The sequence below is a fragment of the Scyliorhinus torazame genome, chromosome 9 (assembly GCF_047496885.1).
Source record: "Scyliorhinus torazame isolate Kashiwa2021f chromosome 9, sScyTor2.1, whole genome shotgun sequence".
Taxonomy (NCBI): Eukaryota; Metazoa; Chordata; class Chondrichthyes; order Carcharhiniformes; family Scyliorhinidae; genus Scyliorhinus; species Scyliorhinus torazame.
This window is the reverse complement of record NC_092715.1, coordinates 109,089,786-109,104,549: the sequence shown is the minus strand read 5'-3', so window position 1 is coordinate 109,104,549 and position 14,764 is coordinate 109,089,786. Positions and strand designations below refer to the sequence as shown.

At 50.9% G+C, this 14,764-nt stretch overlaps 1 protein-coding gene across 10 annotated transcripts in view; it reads right to left on the bottom strand.

The window, feature by feature from the left end:
• The window catches only part of pam (peptidylglycine alpha-amidating monooxygenase), a 445,162-nt gene that overhangs the window by 217,217 nt on the left and 213,181 nt on the right, over window positions 1-14,764 (bottom strand). For all 10 annotated transcript variants that reach the window (XM_072516372.1, XM_072516375.1, XM_072516373.1 and 7 more), the window contains exon 6: window positions 12,171-12,262. In XM_072516372.1, coding sequence (XP_072372473.1) covers window positions 12,171-12,262 — 92 coding nt within the window. The remainder of the gene's footprint in view (window positions 1-12,170; window positions 12,263-14,764) is intronic.

The following is a 14,764-nucleotide window of genomic DNA, read 5'->3' as shown; positions in this document are numbered from 1 at the left end:
CGTGATAGAGTTTTTTTTCAAGATGGAGAGTGAAGTAGTTGATTCGTAGACTTGAGTGCTGAACCTAAATAAAGGAAACTATGAGGATATGAGGCGTGAGTTGGCCTTGGTAGATTGGGGAGAGTTACTTAAAGGGATGACAGTGGATAGGCAATGGCAAACATTCAAGGAACGCATGGAGGAACTGCAGAAACTATTCAGTCCTATCTGGCAAAAAAGCAAAATGGGTAAGAGGGCCAATCCATGGCTGACAAAGGCAATTAGAAATAGTATCTGATACAAGGAAGAAGCAGACAGATTGGTCAAGAAAAATAATTGGTCTGAGGATTGGGAGTAGTTTAGAATTCAGCAAAGAAGGACAAAGGGATTGATTAAGAAGGGGAAAGTACAGTACGAAAGTAAGCTCGCAGGGAACATAAAGACTGACACTAAGTGTTTGTATAGATATCTGAAGAGAAAGAGATTGGTAAAGAGAAACGTAGGCCCCCTATGGACAGAAACAAGGGAATGCATAATAAGGGACAAAGAAATTGCGAAGCAATTGAATACATACTTTGGTTCTGTCTTCACAAAAGAGGACACAAATCAGATACCAGAAATGCTGGAGAGTGAAAAGCTTAGTGAGAGGGAAGAACTGAGGGAGATCAACTGAGGGAGAGGTTGCTGGGAGGTAAGTCAACCTTTAAAAGCACTTGTCTTTGCAGGGGCAGGCCAGTCGATTTCGGCGGGAGTGGAGCTGGCTGGTTAGTCAATTTCAGCAGGAGCTGAGAATTTTTCTTTTTTTTAAATTAATTTTTTAGGCGGGAACAGGAAGTCGACCCGCGGACGTCTGGGAAGACCCTCACCAATAAATTCTGGTGGAGAGGAAACCCGAGACACTACACGTGTAGTGTCTCCCACCCGCCCTCCTCCTCTAACCTAATAATAAAACCCATTGGTCTGAGGTAAGTACCATATTTTATTATATTATTATTATTTTTTATAAAAATTTAATTTAGTTGTTAGCCAGATCTTGGTAGAAAGTTAGAGGAATGGCAGGGAAGGGAGTGCAATGTTCCTCCTGCAGGATGTTTGAGGTGAGGGATGCAGTTAGTGTCCCTGCTGATTTTACCTGTAGGAAGTGCTGCCATCTCCAGCTCCTCCAAGACCGAGTTAGGGAACTGGAGCTGGAGTTGGAAGAACTTCGGATCATTCGGGAGGCAGAAGGGGTCATAGATAGCAGCTTCAGGGAATTAGTTACACCAAAGATTGGAGATAGGTGGGTAACTGTAAGAGGGACTGGGAAAAAGCAGTCAGTGCAGGGATCCCGTGCGGTCGTTCCCCTGAGAAACAAGTATACCGCTTTGGATACTTGTGGGGGGGACGACTTACCAGGGGTAAGCCATGGGGTACGGGCCTCTGGCACAGAGTCTGTCCCTGTTGCTCAGAAGGGAAGGGGGGAGAGGAGCAGAGCATTAGTAATTGGGGACTCTATAGTCAGGGGCACAGATAGGAGATTTTGTGGGAGCGTGAGAGACTCACGTTTGGTATGTTGCCTCCCAGGTGCAAGGGTACGTGATGTCTCGGATCGTGTTTTCCGGGTCCTTAGGGGGGAGGGGGAGCAGCCCCAAGTCGTGGTCCACATTGGCACTAACGACATAGGTAGGAAAGGGGACAAGGATGTCAGGCAGGCTTTCAGGGAGCTAGGATGGAAGCTCAGAACTAGAACAAACAGAGTTGTTATCTCTGGGTTGTTGCCCGTGCCACGTGATAGTGAGATGAGGAATAGGGAGAGAGAGCATTTAAACACGTGGCTACAGGGATGGTGCAGGCGGGAGGGATTCAGATTTTTGGATAACTGGGGCTCTTTCTGGGGAAGGTGGGACCTCTACAAACAGGATGGTCTACATCTGAACCTGAGGGGCACAAATATCCTGGGGGGGAGATTTGTTAGTGCTCTTTGGGGGGGTTTAAACTAATGCAGCAGGGGCATGGGAACCTGGATTGTAGTTTTAGGGTAAGTGAGAATGAGAGTATAGAGGTCAGGAGCACAGATTTGACGTCGCAGGAGGGGGCCAGTGTTCAGGTAGGTGGTTTGAAGTGTGTCTACTTCAATGCCAGGAGTATACGAAACAAGGTAGGGGAACTGGCAGCATGGGTTGGTACCTGGGACTTCGATGTTGTGGCCATTTCGGAGACATGGATAGAGCAGGGACAGGAATGGATGTTGCAGGTTCCGGGGTTTAGGTGTTTTAGTAAGCTCAGAGAAGGAGGCAAAAGAGGGGGAGGTGTGGCGCTGCTAGTCAAGAGCAGTATTACGGTGGCGGAGAGGATGCTAGATGGGGACTCTTCTTCCGAGGTAGTATGGGCTGAAGTTAGAAACAGGAAAGGAAAGGTCACCCTGTTGGGAGTTTTTTATAGGCCTCCTAATAGTTCTAGGGATGTAGAGGAAAGGATGGCGAAGATGATTCTGGATATGAGCGAAAGTAACAGGGTAGTTATTATGGGAGACTTTAACTTTCCAAATATTGACTGGAAAAGATATAGTTCGAGTACAATAGATGGGTCGTTTTTTGTACAGTGTGTGCAGGAGGGTTTCCTGAAACAATATGTTGACAGGCCAACAAGAGGCGAGGCCACGTTGGATTTGGTTTTGGGTAATGAACCAGGCCAGGTGTTGGATTTAGAGGTAGGAGAGCACTTTGGGGACAGTGACCACAATTCGGTGACGTTTACGTTAATGATGGAAAGGGATAAGTATACACCGCAGGGCAAGAGTTATAGCTGGGGGAAGGGCATGCCATTAGACGTGACTTGGGGGGGGATAAGGTGGAGAAGTAGGCTGCAAGTGTTGGGCACACTGGATAAGTGGGGCTTGTTCAAGGATCAGCTACTGCGTGTTCTTGATAAGTATGTACCGGTCAGACAGGGAGGAAGGCGTCGAGCGAGGGAACCGTGGTTTACCAAGGAAGTGGAATCTCTTGTTAAGAGGAAGAAGGAGGCCTATGTGAAGATGAAGTGTGAAGTTTCGGTTGGGGCGATGGATAGTTACAAGGTAGCGAGGAAGGATCTAAAGAGAGAGCTAAGACGAGCAAGGAGGGGACATGAGAAGTATTTGGCAGGAAGGATCAAGGAAAACCCAAAAGCTTTCTATAGGTATGTCAGGAATAAGCGAATGACTAGGGAAAGAGTAGGACCAGTCAAGGACAGGGATGGGAAATTGTGTGTGGAGTCTGAAGAGATAGGCGAGATACTAAATGAATATTTTTCATCAGTATTCACTCAGGAAAAAGATAATGTTGTGGAGGAGAATGCTGAGCCCCAGGCTAATAGAATAGATGGCATTGAGGTACGTAGGGAAGAGGTGTTGGCAATTCTGGACAGGCTGAAAATAGATAAGTCCCCGGGACCTGATGGGATTTATCCTAGGATTCTCTGGGAGGCCAGGGAAGAGATTGCTGGACCTTTGGCTTTAATTTTTATGTCATCATTGGCTACAGGAATAGTGCCAGAGGACTGGAGGACAGCAAATGTGGTCCCTTTGTTCAAAAAGGGGAGCAGAGACAACCCCGGCAACTATAGACCGGTGAGCCTCACGTCTGTAGTGGGTAAAGTCTTGGAGGGGATTATAAGAGACAAGATTTATAATCATCTAGATAGGAATAATATGATCAGGGATAGTCAGCATGGCTTTGTGAAGGGTAGGTCATGCCTCACAAACCTTATTGAGTTCTTTGAGAAGGTGACTGAACAGGTAGACGAGGGTAGAGCAGTTGATGTGGTGTATATGGATTTCAGCAAAGCATTTGATAAGGTTCCCCACGGTAGGCTATTGCAAAAAACACAGAGGCTGGGGATTGAGGGTGATTTAGAGATGTGGATCAGAAATTGGCTAGCTGAAAGAAGACAGAGGGTGGTGGTTGATGGGAAATGTTCAGAATGGAGTACAGTCACAAGTGGAGTACCACAAGGATCTGTTCTGGGGCCGTTGCTGTTTGTCATTTTTATCAATGACCTAGAGGAAGGCGCAGAAGGGTGGGTGAGTAAATTTGCAGACGATACTAAAGTCGGTGGTGTTGTCGATAGTGTGGAAGGATGTAGCAGGTTACAGAGGGATATAGATAGGCTGCAGAGCTGGGCTGAGAGGTGGCAAATGGAGTTTAATGTAGAGAAGTGTGAGGTGATTCACTTTGGAAGGAATAACAGGAATGCGGAATATTTGGCCAATGGTAAAGTTCTTGAAAGTGTGGATGAGCAGCGGGATCTAGGTGTCCATGTACATAGATCCCTGAAAGTTGCCACCCAGGTTGATAGGGTTGTGAAGAAGGCCTATGGAGTGTTGGCCTTTATTGGTAGAGGGATTGAGTTCCGGAGTCGGGAGGTCATGTTGCAGCTGTACAGAACTCTGGTACGGCCGCATTTGGAGTATTGCGTACAGTTCTGGTCACCGCATTATAGGAAGGACGTGGAGGCTTTGGAGCGGGTGCAGAGGAGATTTACCAGGATGTTGCCTGGTATGGAGGGAAAATCTTATGAGGAAAGGCTGATGGACTTGAGGTTGTTTTCGTTGGAGAGAAGAAGGTTAAGAGGAGACTTAATAGAGGCATACAAAATGATCAGGGGGTTGGATAGGGTGGACAGTGAGAGCCTTCTCCCGCGGATGGATATGGCTGGCACGAGGGGACATAACTTTAAACTGAGGGGTAATAGATATAGGACAGAGGTCAGAGGTAGGTTCTTTACGCAAAGAGTAGTGAGGCCGTGGAATGCCCTACCTGCTACAGTAGTGAACTCGCCAACATTGAGGGCATTTAAAAGTTTATTAGATAAACATATGGATGATAATGGCATAGTGTAGGTTAGATGGCTTTTGTTTCGGTGCAACATCATGGGCCGAAGGGCCTGTACTGCGCTGTATTGTTCTATGTTCTATGTTCTATTAGTAGAGAAATGGTGCTGGGAACATTGATGGAATTGAAGGTGGATAAATCCCCAGGGCCTGAGAATCTGCATCCCAGAGCGCTTAAGGAGGTGGCTCTGGGAATAGTGGATGCATTGGTGGTCATCTTCCGGGATTCCATAGACTCTGGAACAGTCCCTGCAGATTAGAGGGTAGCTCACATCACTCCGATATTCAAAAAGGGAGGTAGAGAGAAAGCAGGGAATTATACACCAGTAAGCCTAACATCGGTAGTGGGGAAAATTTGTGAATCCATTATCAAGAAATTTATAGTGGGACTTCCGGGTGCGGCTATGCAGAGCTAGGTCGCATATTCGGTAGCTCGCGCTTGGAACGGACTTTTGGGCTCTTTTACAGGGCCCCCACGGCATTTGTTTGACATTTCCCGGTGTGGCAAAAAGACTGCAGCATTCCCCTGACAGTGTCCCCCAGGAATGTTACGTCTTTTGGCTGCCAGACCCGGCAGAAACAGTAAAGGATTTGGCTTTGGCTACAGGTTTAGACAAGGGCCTCTTCCAGCATGCAGGCGGGGGAAGGGCAAGCTTAAAGCTGCAATCTGACTTGACTCTATCAAAGGTGAATTCTAGCAGCAGAGGGAACAACTGTGAAAGGATCTACCAGGGCCATTGAAGAAGCAGGGACGAGGCTTCCGGTGGCGGCCATGGAGGAGTAGGTCGCGCATTCGGCAGCTCCCGCCTGGAACTGACACTCAGACCTTTTTCAGGAGTTTCCATAGACCTTTTAAACGGACCAGAACTGTAACGGCCAAAGGAGCGGCACTGGAGCAACGGGAGAAGCGAGGGAAAGAAAACAAAATGGCGGCGGCCAGGGACAAAGGGGAGCTGCAGGAGTTCATCAAGCGCTGCTTCGAGGAGCAGCGCGAGGAGATGCGCAAGGAGATGTTGGCGCCTATGCTTTCGGCAACTGAAGGACTCGGGATCACCCAGAAGGTCCACGAAGCTCAGATCCAGGAGGTACAGAAAAGAGTCAGTCAGAACGAGAACGAGCTCGTGGGCCTGGCGGTGAGAGTGGAGCAGAACGAGGCACTACACAAGAGGTGGGTGGGAAGACTCGAAGACCTGGAGAACAGGTCGAGGAGAAAGAATCTGCGAATCCTGGGTCTCCCTGAGGGAGTGGAGGGGGCTGATGCCGGGGTATACGCGAGCACGTGCTCGAGGCGATGATGGGCACGAAGGCCCCTTCGAGGCGCTGGAGTTGGACGAGGCACATCGGGTGCTGGCGAAGAAGCCCCAGGCAAATGAGCCGCCAAGGGCGATGGTGGTGAGGTTCCACCGGTTCATGGACAGAGAGTGGGTCCTGAGATGGGCCAAGAAGGAGCGGAGCAGTAAGTGGGACAATGCAGAGATCCGAATATACCCGGACTGGAGCATGGAGGTTGCAAAGCGGAGAGCGGGTTTCAACCGGGCCAAAGCGGCGTTGTAGCGGAAAGAAGTGAAATTCGGAATGCTGCAGCCAGCGCGACTGTGGGTCACATACAAGGGCCAACACTATTACTTCGAAACGCCTGAAGAGGCGTGGACCTTCATACAAACTAAAAAGTTGGACTGTAACTGAGGGTTTGTGAGGGTAGGGGGGATGTTTGAGGTTTGATGTGTGATGGTTGTTGTATATAGGGGGTCAATCACGCGCAGGAAATGTTACATGGGCTGGGGGAGAGAGACAAGGCTGCGACAGGAGCGGCGCCAGAGGGGGCGGAGCTGGCTTTGGAAAGCGCGGGGTGTTTTCCCGTGCGCGGGAAGAAAGGCGGGAAGGGGAACGAAGGAATGCATATGGATTGGGAGACTCCCACGCGGGGAGGTCAATGGGACAGCGGGGGAAGCGGGGGTCAGCAGGCGTCAGCTGACTTACGGGAGTGACATGGGGGGGGGGGGGGGGAGCAAAAAAGCTAGACAGGGGTCTAGCGGGGGGAGGGGAGGGGGGGGGGAAAGGGTTGCTGCTGCACTGGCCGAAAGGGAATGGGACACAGAAGAGGTGGTCGGGACGGGGATCCCCCCTCTGGGGGACTGGAGGGTGAGGGAGGCGTGGACATGGGACTGGCCCAGAAAAGGAGATGGCTAGTCGGCGGGGCGTTGGGGGGGGGGGGGGGGGTGAGAGCCCCTCCAATCCGGCTGATAACGTGGAATGTGAGGGGCCTGAATGGGCCGGTGAAGAGGGCTCGAGTGTTCGCGCACTTAAAGGGACTGAAGGCGGACGTGGCCATGCTCCAAGAGACACACCTGAAGGTGGTGGACCAGGTCAGGCTAAGAAAGGGATGGGTAGAACAAGTATTCCACTCGGGACTGGACGCGAAGAATAGAGGGGTGGCAATATTGGTGTCAAAGCGGGTGTCATTTGAGGCCAAGACTATTGTAGCGGACAATGGAGGGTGATATGTAATGGTGAGCGGTAGGCTGCAAGGGATGTGGGTGGTGTTGGTAAACGTATACGCCCCGAACTGGGATGATGCAGGATTCATGAAGCGCATGTTGGGGCGCATTCCGGACCTGGAGATAGGAGGCCTGATAATGGGAGGGGACTTCAATACAGTGTTGGATGCAGCACTAGACCGCTCCAAATCAAGGAGTTTGACCTGTTGACCACAGGGAAGGCGGAGGCACAGTGGAGGAAGGTGCAGGGGGTGACCTACGAGTATGGGGAAAAGACACACCAGCTCCGTAAGAGGATGGCAGCGAGGGAAATAGGGGGAGTCAAAGATGGAAGGGGAGCCACGGTTCGGAGTGCGACGAAAATAAACGAGGTATTTAAGGCCTTTTATGAAGAGCAGTACAGATCCTAGCCCCCAGCGGGGGAAGAGGGGATGAGACAATTCCTAGACCAACTGAGATTCCCGAGGGTGGAGGAGCAAGAGGTGGCTGGTTTGGGGGCACAAATTGGGTTGGAGGAGCTGAGCAAGGGTTTGGGGGAGTATGCAGGCGGGGAAGGCCCCGGGACCGGACGGGTTCCCGGTGGAGTTCTACAGGAAGTACGCAGACCTGTTGGCCCCGCTACTAGTGAAGACCTTTAATGAGGCAAGAGAGGAGGGGACCCTGCCCCCGACAATGTCGGAAGCGACAATTTCTTTGATCCTAAAGCGGGACAAGGACCCACTGCAATGTGGATCGTACAGACCGATCTCGCTCCTCAATGTGGATGCTAAGTTGCTGGCAAAAGTGCTGGCCACGAGGATCGAGGACTGTGTCCCGGGGGTAATCCACGAGGACCAGACAGGATTTGTAAAGGGCAAGCAACTAAACACCAATGTGCGGCGGCTCTTAAACGTGATAATGATGCCATCGGAGGAGGGAGAGGCAGAGATAATGGCAGCTATGGACGCGGAGAAGGCCTTTGACCGAGTAGAGTGGGAGTACCTCTGGGAGGTGCTGCGCAGGTTTGGGTTCGGGGTAGGGTTTATCAATTGGGTTAAGCTCCTTTACAGAGCCCCGATGGCAAGTGTAGTGACGAACCGGCGGAGGTCGGAGTACTTTTGACTGTACCGAGGGACGAGGCAGGGGTGCCCCCTGTCCCCCCTGTTGTTTGCATTGGCGATCGAACCATTGGCCATGTCATTGAGGGAGTCTAATAAATGGAAGGGGGTGGTCCGAGGGGGAGAAGAGCATCGGGTGTCGCTATATGCGGATGACCTGTTGCTGTACGTGGCGGATCCAATGGAGGGGATGATGGAGGCCAAACTCGAAGGGAGTTTGGGGAGTTTTCGGGCTATAAGCTCAATGTAGGGAAGAGTGGGCTCTTTGTATTACAGGCGGGGGACCAGGAAAGAGGGATAGGGGACCTACCGCTGAGGAGGGTGGAGGGGAGCTTTCGGTGTCTGGGGATCCAGATAGTCAGGAGTTGGGGGACCCTACATAAACTGAATCTGACAAGGTTGGTGGAGCAAATGGAGGAGGATTTCAAAAGATGGGCCATGTTACCGCTCTCACTGGCAGGTAGAGTGCAGTCGGTCAAAATGGTGGTCCTTCCGAGGTTCCTGTTTGTGTTTCAGTGCCTTCCCATCGTGATCACTAAGGCCTTTTTTAAGAGAGTAGGCAGGAGTATTATGGGGTTTGTGTGGGCGAATAAGACCCCGAGAGTAAGGAGGGGGTTCCTGGAACGCAGTAGGGACCGAGGAGGGTTGGCGCTGCCAAACCTGGGGAGCTACTACTGGGCAGCAAATGTGGCGATGATCCGCAAGTGGGTTATGGAGGGAGAGGGGGCGGCATGGAACAGGATGGAGATGGCGTCCTGTAAAGGAACGAGCCTGGGGGGGTTGGTGATGGCACCGCTGCCGCTCTCGCCGACAAAGTATACCACGAGCCCAATGGTCGCCGCAACGCTAAGGATCTGGGGCCAGTGGAGACGGCACCGGGGTGCAATGGGAGCATCGGTGTGGTCCCCGATCAGGGGTAACCACCGGTTTGTCCCGGGGAAGATGGACGGGGGGTTCCAGAGCTGGCATCGGGCGGGGATTGGAAGAATGGGGGACCTGTTCATTGACGGGACGTTTGCGAGCCTAGGGGCACTGGAGGAGAAGTTCGAATTACCCCCGGGAAATGACTTTAGATATATGCAGGTGAGGGCTTTTGTGAGGCGACAGGTGAGGGAATTCCCGTTGCTCCCGGCACAAGAAGTTCAAGATAGGGTGATCTCGGGTGTATGGGTCGGGGAGGGCAGGGTGTCGGAAATACACCAGGAGTTAAAAGAGGGGGAAGCGCTGGTAGAAGAGTTGAAGGGTAAATGGGAGGAGGAGCTGGGGGAGGAGATCGAGGAAGGTCTGTGGGCTGATGCCCTAGGTAGGGTTAATTCCTCCTCCTCGTGTGCCAGGCTCAGCCTGATACAATTTAAGGTGGTCCACAGAGTGCACTTGACGGGGGTGAGGTTGAGTAGGTTCTTTGGGGTAGAGGACAGATGTGGAAGGTGTTCAGGGAGCCTGGCGAACCATGTCCATATGTTTTGGTCATGCCCGGCACTGGAGGGGTTCTGGAGAGGAGTGGCGGGAGCAATATCTCAGGTGGTGAAAGTCCGGGTCAAGCCAAGCTGGGGGCTAGCAATATTTGGAGTAGTGGACGAACCGGGAGTGCAGGAGGCGAAAGAGGCCGGCATTCTGGCCTTTGCGTCCCTAGTAGCCCGGCGAAGGATCTTGCTAATGTGGAAGGAGGCGAAGCCCCCCAGCCTGGAGGCCTGGATAAATGATATGGCTGGGTTCATAAAGTTGGAGAGGGTCTGCGCAGGGGATTTACAGGCGGAGGCAACCGTTCCTAGACTACCTCGCGGAGCGTTAGAGGAAGGTCGGTCAGCAGCAACCTTGGGGGGGGGGGGGGGGGGGAACGTCCTGGGAGGGGGGGGGGGGGGGGGACTGCCTGGGAGGGTGGATGAGCAAGAGATAACATGAAGGGTTGGGGAAACTGGCACGTATGGGTGAGGGCCAGTGTACAAAGCTGTGCAAATATATCCTTTTTCCATGTATATATCTTGCTCTGCGCGATTTCTCTTTTTTTCTTGTTACGGGGGGGGGTTATTGTATGTAAGGGAGAAAAATTGTGTTGAAAAACTTTAATAAATATATATTTTTTAAAAAATGAATTTATAGTGGAACATTTCGAAAGCAGTGGCAGGATCAGTCAGAGTCAGCTTGTATTTATAAAGGGGAAATCATGCTTGACAAATCTGTTGGAATTCTTTGAAGATGTAACCAGTACAGTTGACAAGGGGGAGCCAGTCGATGTGGTATATTTGGACTTGACAAAGTCCCGCATAAGAGATTAATGTGCAAAATTAAAGCGCATGGGTTTGGGGGAAGTGCATTGAGGTGGATAGAAAACTGGTTGGCAGAGAGGAAACAAGCAGTCGGGATTAATGGGTCCTTTTCAAATTGGCAGGCAGTAACTGGTGGGGTGCCACAGTAATGGTGCTGGGACCCCAGCTATTCACAATATATATTAATGATTTGGATGAGGAAACAAAATGTAACATCTCAAGGTTTACAGATGATACCAAGTTCGGTAGGAGGGTGAATTGTGACGAGGATGCAGGGATCCTACAGGATGATCTGGACAGGTTGGGCGAGTGGGCAAATCAATGGCAGATGCAGTATAATTTTGATAAGTGAGAGGTTATTCACTTTGCAAGCAAAAACAGGAAGGCAGATTGCTACCTGAATGGTTGTAAATTGGGAGAGGGGAGTGTGCAGCGGGACCTGGGTGTTCTTGTGCACCAGTCGCTGAAGGTAAGCATGCAGGTGCAGCAGGCGGTAAAGAAGGTAATGGTACGTTGGCCTTCATTGCGAGAGGTTTCAAGTACAGAAGCAGGGATGTATTGCTGCAATTCTACAGGACCTTGGCGAGGCCACACCTAGAATATTGTGTGCAGTTTTGGTCTCCTTTTCGGAGGAAGGATATTCTTGCCCTCGAGGGAGTGCAGCGAAGGTTTACCAGACTGTCATATGAGGAAAGATTGACTAGGTTAGGATTGTTCTCACTGGAGTTCAGAAGAATGAGGGGAGATCTCATAGAGACTTATAAAATTCTAACAGGACTAAACAGGGTAGATGCAGGGAAGATGTTCCCAATGATTGGTGTGTCCAGAACCAGGGGTCACAGTCTGAGGATTCAGGGTAAACCATTTCGGACAGAAATGAGGAGACATTTCTTCTCCAAAGAGTGATGAGCCTGTGGAACTCATTACCACGGGAAGTAGTTGATGGTAAAACATTGAATATATTCAAGAGGTGGCTCGGTATAGCACTTGGGGAGAATGGGATCAAAGGTTCTGGGGAGAAAGCAGGATTAGGCTATTGAGTTGGATGATCAGCCATGATCGTGATAAATGGAAGAGCAGGCTTGAACGGCCAAAAGGCCTCCTTCTGCTCCTATCTTCTATGTTATCTTATCAAATGGTGGAGCAGGCTCAAAAGGCTGATTGGCCTTTGCCTGCCCCCAAGTCTAATTTGTGAATGATTTTGCCAAGGGATGGCATAAAAGGGAGGAAAAAGGTCAATGGACAACGCTCCCTCTAATTTGTCTTTGCTGTGCATGGCCTGTTTGTTTCACTGCATAAGTTAAGGATTGCTGCATGGCAGCAACTTAGAGGGATGGTGTAATTGGCTATGGTGTAATTATGGGTACAATTGAGGTGATGGTGGAAAGAGAAAATAGTGCTGAAGGGTAAATTGATAATGATACAGATATTGATATAAAGTACCCACATTTAAATGTAATTAATTTCAAAAGAAACATACCAGCAGGTAATCGTGTGGGCGGAGCATTTCGAGCCCATGCATACATGATTTTAGCTTCATCTAAACAAGTACCATATCGACTGCCACAGTCCCTGAAGAAGGAGAAAAGAATGGAGTGAATAATGATGGACGTTTTGCTGTCAAGACAATGTTTGAGGTTTCTAAAGGTACTAAAGTACTTTGCAACACAATAGTTCAGATGGTAGTCTTTAATTAAAAGCAGATATATGTGTTTATTACAATTGAACTAATGGCAGTAAATACAGACCAACGTACTTAAATTTTCTTTTGCTATCCATGTGAGAGACCTCATTGATTTACAAAATGTGCTGAACATGGAGGATAAAGATATTTTAGCACAATTTGCCATGTTTATGAAAAACAATTTTCACTGTGAAACTGAACGTCATCACTCGTGCCAGTTTGCTGCATTTCGGAGTTAATGGCAACTTAAAAGGTATTGAGTTAACTCAGTGTTATCATCACTAGAATTAGAATGGGATCAAATCAACCAGGTTTCCAATCCTGCATCACTATCTAGTGACTTCTGGTGGAAAGTGCAGATGTGTGTAAACGTTAGCTGAAGGCTGAATAGGGCCCATGGTTGATGTCCTGCACTGCTGAACAGCATAAGACCGATGACCATGTAAATGCACACTAGTATAGGTCAATGACCGATCTTCCGGCAACACTCTGCCAAAAAAGAAGCTCACCGCGGAGTAACGTGGTTGTTGAAAGCCAGGAGGCTCCACTACCCGGCTCACAATGCAAGGTGTTGCAAGGTGACTCCTGCACACAAGGGGACCAGACGGAACGGCACTTGTGGGAGTCTCGAAAGGGATCGGATGGCCTTCAGCTGCATGCCCTTTGGGCAGGGCGGTGCCCTGGCACTTCTGGTGCCATCTGGATACTCTGGCACTGCCAGCCTGGCACTTCCAGCCTGAGTGCTAGCGTGGCACTGTCAAGGTACCCAGGTGGCACTGCCAGCTGGCAGGGGCACTGCCAGGTTGGCACTGCCAATGTGTCAAGCTGGCATTTCTTGCACGACCGCGATCAGATGGGATTGCCCAGCGTGGGTGTTGGGGGGTGAGGGGGGCTGGGGGACCCGTGGATTGTTTTGGGGGCCTCAGATCGGGACTCCATTTAAAAATGGCATTCCAAACGCTTGCTACAACGAGGAGTTCCGGCGAGCGGATCTCCCTATTGTAAAAAACAGAGCAAAGTGCGGCCTTGGCCGTGCGTTCCCTGTTCGGGCCCCTTATTTGAAGCGAGGCCCATTGAATAAATGTGTGTTTCTCGGCACTTCCGAGTGCTGGAAAACACACGGCTGAACCCGCTCACTCGGGGACTTTGTTCCCTTTTGGGAAGATCACGCCCAATAACTTTAAGATACGAAGGGTAGATGATGTGCCTCATTCAGAAGAATTTTATAAATCTGGAAACAACTCTGCAATGTAACAAATTGTGCAAACAGATGCTCGAGAGTTATCCAGATGAGTAGAAAATTAATACTGAAATAAAATAAACATAAAAGACAAAAATTACCAGATGTGGTATATTCTTACATGACATATATGCTAATAATTGTTATGTAATGTGGCACACTTCTGGCATTGTGAAGAGACTTTGTTAGGAATCAGGGGCAGGATTGTCCGCAATCGGCGCGATGTCCGCCGACCGGCGCCAAAAACGGCGCGAATCAGTCCGGCATCGCGCCACCCCAAAGGTGCGGAATTCTCCGCATCTTGAGGGGCCGAGCCCTCACCTTGAGGGGCTAGGCCTGAGCCGGACTGATTTCCGCCCCGCCAGCTGGCGCGGAAATGACTTTGCCAGGCGACGCATGCGCGGGAGCGTCAGCAGCCGCTCACGGCATCCCCGCGCATGAGCAGTGGAGGGCGTCTCTTCCGCCTCCGCCATAGTGAAGACCATGGCGAAGGCGGAAGGAAAAGAGTGCCCGCACGGCACAGGCCCGCCCGCGGATCGGTGGGTCCCGATCGCGGGCCAGGCCACCGTTGGGGCCCCCCCCGGGGCCAGATCGCCCTGCGCCCCCCCCAGGACCCCGGAGCCCGCCCGCGTCCTTGTTCCGCCGTTTGAAAGGTGGTTCAATCCATGCCGGCTGGCGTGGGTTGACAGCGGCGGGACTTCGGCCCATCGCGGACCGGAGAATCGGCGGGGGTGGGCCCGCCGAACGGCGCGATTTCCGCCGACCGGCGCGGTGCGATTCCCGCCCCCGCCGAATCTCCGTTGGCGGAGAATTCGGGACACGGCGGGGGCGGGATTCACGCTGGCCCACGGCGATTCTCCGACCCGGTGGGGGGTCGGAGAATCGCGCCCAAGGTATTTATTAGTAGAGTAACTTGGTACAAGAGGTTTGCAGCTCTAAGCTGCCTTGGAACACAGCTCAAATCCTGATATAGAATCATAGATTTTACAGTGCAGAAGGAGGCCATTCAGCCCATCAAGTCTGCAACGGTCCTTGGAAAGAGCACCCTACTTAAGCCCATGCCTCCACCCTGATGTGTTGGGTGATCTGGGTCCGTGGAACACATACAGGCCACCAACACTTAAAATAGTGCAACACTATTTTATTAAGT